This window comes from Neodiprion fabricii, chromosome 2 (assembly GCF_021155785.1).
Source record: "Neodiprion fabricii isolate iyNeoFabr1 chromosome 2, iyNeoFabr1.1, whole genome shotgun sequence".
Taxonomy (NCBI): Eukaryota; Metazoa; Arthropoda; class Insecta; order Hymenoptera; family Diprionidae; genus Neodiprion; species Neodiprion fabricii.
Window position 1 is genome coordinate 5,557,107 of NC_060240.1, and position 13,578 is coordinate 5,570,684.

At 35.6% G+C, this 13,578-nt stretch overlaps 2 protein-coding genes across 5 annotated transcripts; one reads left to right on the top strand and one right to left on the bottom strand.

The window, feature by feature from the left end:
- The first annotated feature begins 29 nt into the window (after positions 1-29).
- On the top strand, positions 30-11,106 carry LOC124174601 (tyrosine-protein kinase Abl). Of its 4 annotated transcripts, none has more exons than XM_046553843.1 (14): positions 30-750; positions 2,087-2,240; positions 2,490-2,599; positions 2,787-3,085; positions 3,170-3,311; positions 3,454-3,584; positions 3,678-3,940; positions 4,033-4,204; positions 4,345-4,600; positions 4,781-4,915; positions 5,042-5,195; positions 5,285-5,412; positions 7,267-7,478; positions 7,823-11,106. In XM_046553843.1, exons 1-14 carry the CDS (start codon positions 624-626, stop codon positions 10,007-10,009), a joined length of 4,470 nt encoding a protein of 1,489 aa, XP_046409799.1. In that variant the 5' UTR covers positions 30-623; the 3' UTR covers positions 10,010-11,106. The 4 variants fall into 4 exon arrangements, with proteins under 4 accessions (XP_046409799.1, XP_046409801.1, XP_046409800.1 ...); XM_046553845.1 differs by having other exon boundaries at positions 31-750; positions 5,285-5,391; XM_046553844.1 differs by having other exon boundaries at positions 31-750; positions 5,042-5,174.
- Positions 10,078-13,537, bottom strand: LOC124174626 (NTF2-related export protein). The gene is made up of 4 exons (XM_046553925.1): positions 13,147-13,537; positions 12,654-12,740; positions 12,312-12,456; positions 10,078-12,211 (listed from the first exon to the last, which is right to left on the bottom strand). Exons 1-4 carry the CDS (start codon positions 13,153-13,155, stop codon positions 12,036-12,038), a joined length of 417 nt encoding a protein of 138 aa, XP_046409881.1. The 5' UTR covers positions 13,156-13,537; the 3' UTR covers positions 10,078-12,035.
- Positions 13,538-13,578: the final 41 nt, after the last annotated feature.

Sequence of the window (13,578 nt, forward strand, 5' to 3'; positions counted from 1 at the left end):
GCTCCTCAGTCGCTTTGTCGCCCCATCTGGAGAGGGTCGAATGCTCGGATGAAATAAAAAACTGGCGACTGGGATGGCAGTCTTTTCTCGTACTACTACTGCACATCGTATCGTGATTATATCTGTATTAAAATGAAAGTAATTTTTATTGTTGCCAGTAATGCGAGATTTGCTGTTCAATATTTTGTCAGCGTGTTTGATCCCGTGTAGAGAATCGATACCGCTTATCGTAGATGCAAAGTCGACTGCTTCAACCCTGGTTTTGATTAATCCGAGTTCTATCTCATTCATAACAACATATCGAAGCAGTTGCACATTTTACTCCCTGGCTGCACCACCTCCAGTTCGTCACCGTGCTGCCCCGCATTAATGCACTGACAAACTAAATAATCGACGTCAAAGCTGTCAAACATGGCGAACGGTCTGTGATATCTAATTGACATGTAAAAATGTGAGCGAGCACGGGGAGGAAGCAGTTCGCGGTTCAGTTCTTGTTTAAACTATTCACAAACTCCCGTATAATGTAAATGTATCAAGTGCTCCTGGAGGTTGATGCGCGAAGCAGTTGACCTCGGCGTACTTTCAGCCGGGGCAGAATATAAGGGTATGTTAACCGAGGAACTATGGGTGCTCAACAGACTAAGGATAGAGTGATTCCCACCGGGTCTGCCGTACGACAAACTCGGAAACAGCCCAGAAACCCGAAGGAATCCAGGCTCATTGGATCGAACATTTTTACGGAACACAGCGGTAAGCTGATCTCCATTTTCATTGTAAGACTCTACCCCTCCCTTTTTCCTGTTTTAACAGTTTCATTTTTCTTCTCATTTCATTCAATCGCACTTCCTACACGCACTCATTGTTACTCTTTCCTTCTTTTTTCCTTACCTTTTCCGTTTTCATTGACAACCTTCATCTCATCACAACGTTATGTACTAATATCACACATTGCATAAGTCCAATTTCGAATACAATTATTTTATCCATTTGTTTGCCAAATGAAACATGGAATAGAGACTCGCAATGAAGTTCCTCGCAGATAAAATCACAACGATACAGAATGAATTCATCTCTGATTTACTGCTACTATTTCATTATAGTCAATCCAGAGCCAATGTAATTGTACAAATTTCGATATTATCTTCCATTCCTCGACACAGTGTGTTAATTTATGTCCACCTTCGAATTTCCTTATTCGGGTTTATTTACACAGAATTAAATTTTTCAATTGAACTTCTATACTTATAAGAATTTTATATTAATAGAATCGATTACTTGGAAAAAAAAATGTACTCATTTGTTACAATGGAATTTAGTTTGTCATACACAGCTATATTTAATACAACATGAAGCAAAACAAACGAGAAACGGTGTGAATCGTGTTATATGACTTCCTTTTGCAGTTATTTTTAACTCTGTGTTAGATATTTCTTTATCAAAGTTTTTTGATTCTGATTAACAAAATTTGCAATGCAACGATTATGAATAGAATATTCTTTATTATCAGTGAACAGTAGCTGTTCATTTCCTGCAACTAGTTCTAATGTATGTGGTCCGAATAATCAGTAATGAATTCTTTATTTGCATTTGTCCGTGTCGCAGATCATTTCTTTTAAAGTTGAATTTATCGGAACAAAATTACAGTAGATTTTGCCCTTAATTCTGAGCTGTACAAATTTTTTGAGAAGCAGTATTTAATTCTGATTCAGGAACAAATTGTGCTGAACTATAATATGTCCTTGTTAGAATGATCAGTTTATTATAAGACTGTTGGAAAACAAACAAAATCGAACAAAGTTCAGATCTTTTCAAACCATTGGAAAGTTAGAGAAACGGGAATATTCACAAATTACAAACTTGCAATATTGCATCAATATCCTTCACAAAATGCATTTTCTTTGTTTTTTAACTGAAAATATGTAATTAATGATATCATTCATTTATCGTTTGAGTCTATGTATACTTGCATTGAAAAAAAGGCGGTTAAATTCATTTGACTTCTGTTATTCAATTACTCATACCGATATTCTAGATCTAACGTTGCTTGTCTTGAAGCAAGATGTGACTGATGATCATACATTTTCAGAGGCATTACTACAGAGTAGACCTCTACCTCATATACCAGCCTTACCTGAAGGAGATCCACCTAGCGGTTCAAGTTCTCAATCACTTTCCCAACAGTCCAGCCTGCAGCAGCATAGTAGCGTCACTACTACAGGACTTCTGGAAGCTGCTAATCGGTAAAATATATTGCAAATTATAATTTCAATATATTGTTCCCAATGCAACACAACATAATATGAGGAAATATTATATTAACCAAAATTTGGATATTTCAATGCATGGGCTTAATTTCATTTGAATAGAACATATTTTCAAATAATTTTCAAATTTAAAACAATCATCATCCAGCCCTAAAAAATGACGAGTTGCCATATGTGCTTCGATGAACATAATATGAGAAACTGTTTACTTACCCTTGATTGTAGATGGACAAGCAAAGAAAATCTTCTGGCTCAAGAAGAAGATGATCCGCAATTATTTGTAGCGTTATATGACTTCCAAGCTGGTGGTGAAAATCAACTTAGCCTTAAAAAAGGTAATTTCTGGGATTTTTTTCCATTCCATCTACAGTATCAATTATTTCTTCACTTGGGTACTGTAACCTCGTCATTGCATACATTATACTCTTGACTTGAGGAGATTTAATTTAATTTCAAATTGTAGTTTCAAAATGAAAAAAGAAACTGTATTCTGAAGTTACTATTGGAAATATATTTATATAGGGGAACAAGTTCGTATATCAAGTTACAACAAGAGTGGAGAATGGTGTGAAGCCCACTCCAGTACAGGCCAAGTTGGCTGGGTTCCTTCAAATTACGTAACCCCCGTGAATTCGCTGGAAAAACATTCGTGGTACCATGGGCGAATATCAAGAAATGCTGCAGAGTATCTGCTCAGTTCGGGTATAAACGGAAGTTTCTTAGTTAGAGAATCAGAGAGCAGTCCTGGGCAACGAAGTATTTCATTACGATATGAAGGGCGCGTTTATCATTACAGAATAAATGAAGACAGTGAAGGAAAGGTCGGTAATAACTCTAGTATAATAACATATCTCGTAGACATCATCTTATGGTAAATTCAAATTTCAAACAAACTACTGTTCTAGATGTTTGTTACAACGGAGAGTAAATTCAATACGTTAGCTGAGTTGGTTCATCATCATTCCATGCTGGCCGATGGTCTGATTACTCAGCTACTTTATCCAGCCCCCAAGCGCAACAAACCTACCGTTTTCCCACTAAGTCCAGGTAAGATACAAAGGCACGGGCTAAAGTATCTTCAATTATTACCAACAAAGTTATCCAAGTCATTGATTATGTGTGAGCGTAATCTGTAAACATTTGGATTCGTACTATGTCAAACTCTAATTGCTATTTGTAAAAATTTTAGAACCAGACGAGTGGGAAATTAATCGGACAGACATAGTAATGAAGCATAAATTAGGCGGGGGCCAATATGGCGATGTATACGAGGCATTATGGAAAAGATATAACATGACAGTCGCAGTGAAAACGCTGAAGGTGAGATGTAAAGTGCTTTATCACTGCGTTGTTACTTTTAGTAAAATTTTGTAATATTTCCATAACGTAAAATACACTTTTGCCATTCTCCAGGAGGACACAATGGCATTGAAAGACTTTTTGGAAGAAGCGGCGATAATGAAAGAGATGAAACATCGAAACTTGGTACAGTTGATAGGTGTCTGTACGCGAGAGCCCCCATTTTATATAATTACTGAATTTATGAGCAAGGGAAACCTTCTCGACTATTTACGAAACGAGAGTAAACACCAAATCAATGCTGTTGTCCTAATGCACATGGCTACACAGATAGCCAGCGGTATGAGCTACTTGGAAAGTAGGAACTTCATTCACAGGTAAAAAACCTCATGGCCTTACCCTCAATACAATCTTCAAGCCCTTAATAAATCTTAGCATTTTATACACATGGTTGAATTTGGTCAACTAGGGATTTAGCTGCACGCAACTGCTTAGTTGGAGAAAATCATCTAGTGAAAGTTGCAGACTTCGGTTTAGCTCGACTTATGAGAGACGACACTTATACAGCCCATGCAGGTGCGAAATTCCCGATTAAATGGACTGCTCCAGAAGGATTAGCTTACAACAAATTTTCAACAAAAGTACGTAATTATTCATATTTTTGTTGATGTGTATTTTTGTTTGACCATTGAATAAAAAATATGTATAAATCATACGGTCGGTAGTTTGTATATTTGAGTGAATTTTATGAAAATTTTTGTGTATTTTTTTCCATGCGCAGTCAGACGTGTGGGCTTTTGGAATATTACTGTGGGAAATAGCAACCTACGGAATGTCTCCATATCCAGGTGTCGATTTAACCGATGTTTACCACATGCTGGAAAAAGGCTATCGCATGGAATGTCCACCCGGCTGCCCACCGAAAGTGTACGAATTGATGAGGCAGTGCTGGAAATGGTCTGCTTCAGAACGTCCATCCTTTAAGGAGATACATCATTCTCTGGAAAATATGTTTCAAGAATCAAGCATTACAGAGGGTAATAACTGTAAAACATGAAATCATATTTCAGTCTCTTGTGTTGAAACGATAACATTCGATCACTTTGCGCATCTTGTATTAGTAATTGAATTTTAACATGAGTCATTGTCAACTAAATATTGTTTTACATATGGTAAAATTAAAGAAAGTAATAATATTATTTCATGATGCTGTTTAGAGGTAGAGAAGCAGCTGCAAGGAGGCGGTGAAATCCCATTACTTTCCTACAAAAAATCTCAGACTGGAAGTACCGGAAACATTCATGGACTGGTTCTTGTCACAGATCAATTATCTTCCTCAAGTTTGATTCAAGGTGAGTTTGAAATTCACCCACCAGACATACTCCATTGACAACTGGCTTGTAAGTTTTGTTTCTTATTTTACAAAATCAGAGTCATACAAGCGTATTTCTTGGTCTGAAGTCTTTACCTGGTTTCAGATAATGCGTCAGTCAACAAGCTAAGTACATTCATGGGAGGTTTGTCAAGCAAAAGTAATAGTAATATTGTACAAATGCGCCGTTCCACAAATAAAAAAGGGAAACAGGCACCAGCGCCGCCGAAACGCACCAGGTATATTGAAACGCCTCTGATGTAAATATATTTTGAACACAACTGCTATTATGTATCCATATTCGTTATTGTACTCACTTCTTTATACACTTTATTTCGCTATGTTACAGCTTGTTGTCTTCGTGTAGTTCTTTTCGTGACTCAGCGTATCAAGAGCAAGATCAACAAAATACGGAGTTGGGGACAGTTACGCTTGATGACGGCACAGATCTAAATGGTATTGATAAGATTTTTGAAGGTATTCAATTACAATGATTAAGCGTAATGATGTATGCACGTTCTGCTTAAATTGCTATTCTTGTGTTATTTTATTTTAATTTTTTTATTTCGCATTCCAATCATCACTAGCAGATAAACCTAACAGTAGATGGGTCATTCTCCAGAAATTGGGTAACATGGATAAATTGAAGTAAGAATTACAAGCTTTGTTTTACATATGTATATCTTATTAAACATTCCCATTATATATTTAAAACAAAAAGATGAAACACTGGTACTATATCTATGTAACATTTAGGTAACTTGACAAGTTTGCATGTGATTGACACTAACAATAATTTCGGTGTAGAAGTATTTACGTACTACTGCTTTTCTATAGTCGTATTTGCTTTGAGCCTAAATTGATGTACAATGACATTCGACTTACTTTATTTGCTCATTTAACCAGTGTAAAAGTTTCATCAAATTCTTTTCAACATTCGTTTCATTACAAGAACATATCACGCTCAATATTGGGATGACAGTTTGAGCATTTGTTATTGTAAATACAATATCACAATACCACGCAATCGAATATTTACTGAGTTTTTATATCTTGCGTATATTCGACACGTATGATTCAGCTAGCATACCTTGTGCGTCCATACATATTTATATATTCATATAGACTTTCCCATCATAAATTACATGAACAATTAAACATAATTGTAGTACCTTTGTACAATTTTGTACAGTGGTATATATTATGCACACATATATATATATGCACACACACATATATATTAAATTAAACATTTGTCAGACATAAAATATTTTGAAGGTGTTTCATTTCTGTCCACCGGCAGTAAAATTTTATGTACTAAAGTTTTACAAATGTTTTTATTTTTGCCGATTTTCGTAATTGATATTTTCAATAAAAATTAATTTTCAGTTTTCCGTTCTTTACATTCACAGTCGAGTTTCTATTCTCCACTTTTTTTCTTATGCATCTGCAATCTAATTTCTGTTGCAGTATACTCGATTTGGTTATTTATTTTCCATCAACAGTAGAAACTTCAGTTATTTTGTATTTTTTTTTTCTTGTCATCGGCACATTAAATCAAAAAAGCAGTTTCATCGTAAATATCAAGCAGTGTTACATGAGTTTACCAATCGCAATGCATATGTAATAATGTAATCTATACAGAAGTTATTACAAGAGTATCATCGATTTGCTGCCTATTCTATAATAGCTATAGGTATTCAGGCATAACATAATTTTTTTACATTTATACATTTAGATTGCCACCGAAGTGTCATATCAGTGCGATTTAATGAATGTTTAGCATCTTCGTAGCTCTGATATATTTTCAATTTGCTTCTTATAAATGAAAATATAATAATTATTTCAGATTGGCATTTACAGCAACATATCGTCCTGTTTTTGTATACAATATAGGGAGAATGACCTGAATGAAAACGGACAAAGCTTACAATTAAAGCGGGTGTCAATAATGAATCATTTAGCATGAATTCTTACTACAGATGAATTTATACCTAATTAAATGAAACGCGAAAATTTCATGTGTGTGATAATATTTTCATAAAATATTGTTGCTACTTGCATGGCTAAATATCGCATACTTTCATCTGAAAATTAATACTTGTCACCCGACATGAAGTGCTCTTGCACGAAATATGGTAAATCGTGAGAAGTAGATCCTGACTATTGTCAAATCAGCTAATAAATTGAGTTCAAAATTCAGGACTGTTATCCAGAAGGCACATCAGACGCATAAAACGCTTTCACAGTACCCAAACTTTAACCAAATATCACAGACATTCCCAATATATAGTATACCTTATTTTTTTTTTTTATTGAATGACAACTCAGGTATCACACGAGATCTTGTGACAATGGCTACACAGTCTATTACCACAGGAGGTTGTGAAGCAGACGATGATGGAGATGGATCACAGGAAACGGCGGAGCATAATTATGTTCCACAGCCATCAACCTCGCCAGAACCTTTAACCAACGCACAGAGCAATCAGAAACAAATAAAAACACGACCGTACCCATCTAAGGACACCCTACCACAGAAGGTATAATAGATGTTGCGTGGTATAGGTAAATGCTATCTCAGTCTAAAGCTCTTTGTCGCAGAAAAGAATTTCATCAAGTGGTGTAATTTCTTTAGTGAGAAGATACTTGTGTTAGCATAAATTGTTATACGAGTACAACAATCTTTAATTATATGTATTTCGTTTCATTTTTTTTCTTTGCTTTGTGACCGTTTGTCGCAATCTAATAAATGTGAATAACACGTTATTCGTTTTATACTTTACATTGCTACGTATGCAAAAACGAACGGTAAATGCACACAGCACTGCTTGAATAATTTTTTCAATCGTACAATCTTAAGTTTAACGTTTGGAATTTGTTACAGCTAGTGCAAGTAGGAGCTCTGGAGGTGCAAAATGTTAAAAGGGCAATTAATCGATACGGCACTTTACCTAAGGGTGCACGGATTGGGGCGTACTTGGAATCTCTGCGACAGAGCGGAATTCCATCAAATCAGGAAGGAGTCGTTGCGTCGACTGCTTTAGCTACATCGATCGAGCAGCATGAAATTGCTAATTCATTGGACACTCCTCAACATCGCTCACTCTCCCCACGCCAAAACAATTTACGCAATCAGCCACAAATGACTCGCAGCAATTCTTCCAGCGGTGTCGTTAGCACCTATCAGCCTCCCAGCTCTCCTCGGAGTAGGGCGGTTACAGCTCGTAAGACTAATTCTGAAGGCGTAGGTTTCAGAACATTTCGAGCCCCAAATACTTCTTCTTTTAGAACTGCTAGTCCCTCAAGAGCAGTTCAACCAACACTTGCGGACTTGGAATTCCCACCACCACCTTTAGACTTGCCACCACCGCCTTGCGACATGTTCAGCACAAGCAATCCTTGCGACTTATTACCACCAGTGAGCGCATCTCCCGGAAGTGACACGTCACACGCAAAAATAGCTGGTTCACCTATCGGTATAAGAAAAGCAAACAACGAGCGAAAATCTAAGGATGACTCGAACGAAGACCCCGATGAAAGAAATAACGACGTTAGGAATACAGAGCCGTCAGTGAGAGAAGCCAGCTCCAGATTTGGTGTCAGTTTAAGGCGCAGAGAGCCTTCTAGCGACCTAGGTTCCAATGCAGGCAAACCAGCGGAAGAGAAGAAAGGTACGTTTAAAACTAAAGAATCCTCTAGTTTCAAAATGGAAGCTATTAGTTCCATTTCCCCACCTGAAGAAGCGCCTCCTCCACCACCACCACCTCCACCTCTTCCTTTGGCCGAAGATAGCGTTGATACATTCATTTCAAAGCCGGGAATGAAGGAAATGTTAGAACTAAAGTTAATCAACGAGATTAAACAAAGTGCAGACATGAAGTATGGTAATCCGACAAAAAAAACTAACAATCCGAATAACTCGTCTTCGGCACCATTAGATCCTGCGTCTCAATTGCTTTCTGAACTATGTGCAAGTTTTAGCATGGACACCAACAGACAGAACCTACAGAACGAATACGCGACTACTACTCCAAAAAATGTTGAAGCACCAGGCAGCGTGCACGATCGCGTAGTAAATTCGCGGAGTTCGACGGAAAAATATGGTACCTACAAGGACACGCGTGTATCGTCACCAATTACAGAGGGCATTTTGAACGCAGGAAACGTTGGTTTCAAATTGAAAAAAGTTGACAAAAGAAGTAATTCTCAAAAGGACGAGGTTGTCGAAGGGCAGATAATTGATTTCAAAGCAAGACTGAGAAAAGTAGATAATGCTGATAAGTCTGATGAAAAGAGTAAACGTTCCGACGAAATGGGTGGGAGCATGTTGGTGGAATCTGTTGCAGAATCAATAACTGACGATCAAATGGATGACAAACGACGAAGTACTGGGAGCATAAGTAGTTTAAAGAAGTTGTGGGAAAACAAAGAAGCATCTGGCGATAATCAAGCGCTTAGTCCTAAATTGAGTACCAAGGGTGGTAGCAGGCAAGATATAGATCCTGGTGAGGATTCTCCTGAAGATCACAGTGCGGCTTCAACACGCAGTTCAACCAGCAAGGGAGACCCCAGAGTCTGGCCACCGACGTCATCAACAGACATTGAAAAACCTGTTGTTCCTGCCAAACCAGCAAAACCCTTGGTATCCACCAGCAAGCATTTCGGTTCTTCAATTTACGCAACACCAAATTGTAATAAATTTTCATTACCTTCCGAAGAGGAAACGTGCAAGCAAAGCAACGACTCTAAAAGTGTTAAGAATAATGTATTGGAAATATCAAACGCTATTGAATCCAGTATACTAAATTTAAAAGGAAGCCCGACTATTGTAATAGCCAATTGGCTACAACTTTCTGACAAAGTTGGACTTCTACACGGAAAATGTGCGAACCTTACCGATATTGTTATAGCACCGCAAGCAAGGTTTCAATTTCGTGACTTACTTACTCGGCTTGAATTACAAGCCAGGCAATTGAGAGCTGCTGGTACGCGAAACGTGACAGAGAATTCAAGACTTCTTGGTGAAGTACAGAACACGATAAAAGATGTACTGAACACAGTGCAAAGATAAAGATATTGATAGCAAAGAAATCAAATACGTTGTTTAAACCAGTTCTTTTATCATTTTTGCGTGAGGTCAACAAGAGAGAGGACTATTGTATTGATTGACTTGACGGCGTATCTAAGTCACTAGTAATGTTGTCCATACATGGACTAATTCTCCTCCTGATAAGCAGAAACCGCGATTTATTTCGCGACATCGAATATTAACTAATGTGAATAAATCTTAAAATTTATTAATTTTACAACAATAAATAATAATCATCTGTACCAAGTATTATTCAAGGGAAATTAATATTTCTCTGAATCCAAAACTCAAAGATCCGATAAGATAATTTTCAAAGCCCAACGTTTGAGATGAATTGTTCTCTATTATATTCGTTCCTATTTACTTCTAATGAGCGTCTCATACTAGTTTCACGTAAGTGATTTCATTCATTGTCTCCGAGAAGAAATCGATTTCTTATTGTTTTAATTTTATCTCAGTATTGATTCGAATTTATTATTCTTTACAAATGTCTATTCCGAAGAGTAAACACAAAGTTGAAAAATATGCACGCATTTTCTGTGTGGTCCGAATTTAAAATTCAACATTTCAAACTGTTGATAGAGTGAAAAAAGGATACCATATCGCAGGTTAAATATAGGAAACACAAATAGAACGTTATTAAACATAATTCGGACCAAAGCCATTAAATACTGCTAGGTATTAGTTATTTTAAAGAAATTTTTTTTTAATACTTAGGTTGCTGATTACCTATGATCATAAACCATCCCATTTTACATGTAACTTTTATACACATACGTGAATATCGCTTAGACTATTATATGCGAGATTTTAGACTAGATTATTATAAATACGGAAGATACTTGTTAAGTCATTTTATGTGTACCGTGGGACAATATAACACTTTTGTATTTGTATAGAACAATTGTATAAGTATACATATAACAATGGCTATATTAATTCGATGCCTAGGCATATAAATTATCTGGAAATCAATTTAAATACAATTATACAGGACCTTAGTGTAAACGTGCTGTAATTTTCATCAGGGGAATAGAAACAAATGTTCTTCCAAATTATGAGGAATGCAATAGTACTCTTGGTTCGAAAAAAATTGTTTTGAATTGGTCAGATTATACTAATTTTTTTATGACACTGCCTATTATCATCCCATAATGTGATTGATGTTTGAATGCATCAATCAACGCCGTAACATTATTCCATATAAGAATAATACTTCGGTTCCCTCTCCCAGTTTAATTATATTATTTATACCTGTGATAAACTTACCCAATTTTTCAATTTTTTTGTTTTCTTTTTTTAATCGAAGAATTATGCTCAACTTATTCGCAAGAAAAAAAAATTAATAAATAAAAATCGTTTCAAATATTATTCCTAAGTCATTGAAATTACACTTGAATGACGTTGTATTATTGAGAGATATGAAAATCAATGTCTTATATAATAATGTATTATAGTAAATTTATGATTATTTATATGTATATTTATTTTATAATTTTTCCATGAAATTATCCCTGTTAAAAAAAAAAATGACCAACATCTGATCCGCCGACAGACACTTTAAAAAAATTTTAATAATCCTTTATACATTGACATATATAAGAATAAAAATAAATACCAAATTGTAAGAGTTGTTAATTTATCATTATGTATGCCGAAAAACCAAATTCTAAATATCATAGAATAACTGGAAATGAATTTCATTAATAGCAACTTTATTTATAGCAAATTTAATTTTTAAATAGGTAATTATAAAATGTAATTATTCAATGCATTGTCTCGGGAATTTGTTACACTTGATTAATTCTGCTCATTATGTAAAAAATGACGAACGGCTTACAATTAAATGATAATCCTGTATCCGCTGTTTTGCTATGTCAAAATTTGACAAGTGCAATGTATAAACTAGGTATAATTTAAATTAGGAATATTAGACCTAGCTTTATTTAGTCATGCCAAATACTACGGTTTGCGAACAGTCAAGTTTATTTTACTAGTATTTCAATTCCTACGTAGTGCTGTCCAGAGCTTCTTGTACTCTGAAACAATCACTAACGATTTTCCATTTGTCTCCCACTGCGGTGATTAGAAAATTTTGATTAAATGGTTTTGAAGGTTTATCTTGGAACTTGACTTGGCCGCTAACTTTTATTAGAAATGTTGGCTGGTTTCCAACTGCTGCACCTGTTAATTGATAAAATAAAAGTATGGCATCAGACATGTTTAACTAAAGGCTTTCTATTGCAATTTGAGTATACTGCTATTTTGAAATATATGTATTTACCAGTAACAGGTTGAGCATCAAGTGTCGTGGTCGAGTGATCAGAGGCTGGGAGGTCCATCCAAAATTTTTGAATTTGATCTTTAGCTACAATGCCATTTCCATTCCAAATTAAGATCCCCGTGTCTAGGTACAATTTTGATATCATCTGCAACCAAAATGAACAGCCGCAATTTGATTGTATCATTGTATTAAGATAAATAAATCTTTTTTCCATAAAAGAAATACAAATTCAATTAAGGAAGATTTGTACAAAGCTTTCAGAGAGTTTCTATATGCAACATTAGGAAGCATTGTCTCAGGTCAAACCATAATGTTTTAAATAATTACGAAATGCCAACTTACATATCTCTGTTTATCAATGGCTTTATAATATAATTTGGTAAATTCTTCAGCCGTTCGACATGCTTCGTCGATCTTTGATTTGATATCCTGAAATGATAGTAATCAGGATAGTTATAATCGGTTGCATGATTATCACCTTGTTTAAAAGTTAATCATAAAAATGGGAACAACTTAATAACACAAAATAGTGAAATGAACTATGAATTCAAGGAATCGAAACTCTGAATAGTGTAGACTGTGTAATTGGAATTATTTAAACTGTAACTAACAAAAGTGAAATTTTCATCCAATTCAAGCCTATAGTATTGCGTTCCTAACCTATAAATTGAAATAGACCTATACTTCTGACATATACGCAACCAGTGTGCAACGCAATATTGAGATGCAATTTTCATTGCAACTACATGAAGCGTGGCTATCTTACATTTAAGACTAAAACACGCGCAAGTGATAAATATTAACAAGTCGAGTGCGAAGGTTATTAAATTGCTACCTGTTCCATTTTCCACGCTACTTCCGCCGCTGGTTTTCGAGTATATACGTCCTCGGATAATGAGATAATATGAACACGTTTCAAAAATAATCCTGAGCAGCTATGACGTTCCGTGTCGTTTACCCCCGGAATTTAGCGCTAGTCGATGCAACAAAATGCAGTATCCATTTAATCTGACTACGTATGTATGAACACAGAAATCCGGGGATATACAAATCAATAGATGCGAGCAACGGTGACTAAGATTCCTTCGCAATCAAATTAATAAGTACAAATACAACGATATGTAGTTATATTCCAATTTTTAGTTCGAAAATGCTACATGCCAGTAATTTGCTTTAAAATATCGAAGTTATTTAAGATTGCAATCTATGGACGTATTGAGTGGGAGTGAGAGGATGAGAGAGAGAGAAGGCGAAAGACGGGTCGTCG

Bases quoted from the DNA above. Each gene is read 5' to 3' on its own strand.
- LOC124174626 (XM_046553925.1), bottom strand. The intron at 12,457-12,653 runs GTAAGTTGGCAT...TTTTGGTTGCAG, and splicing joins CCATTGATAAACAGAGATAT to ATGATATCAAAATTGTACCT. The intron at 12,212-12,311 runs GTAAATACATAT...ATCAATTAACAG, and splicing joins TGATGCTCAACCTGTTACTG to GTGCAGCAGTTGGAAACCAG.
- LOC124174601 (XM_046553843.1), top strand. From the start codon at position 624: ATGGGTGCTCAACAGACTAAGGATAGAGTGATTCCCACCGGGTCTGCC. The intron at 3,941-4,032 runs GTAAAAAACCTC...TTGGTCAACTAG, and splicing joins AGTAGGAACTTCATTCACAG to GGATTTAGCTGCACGCAACT. The intron at 4,916-5,041 runs GTGAGTTTGAAA...ACCTGGTTTCAG, and splicing joins TTCCTCAAGTTTGATTCAAG to ATAATGCGTCAGTCAACAAG.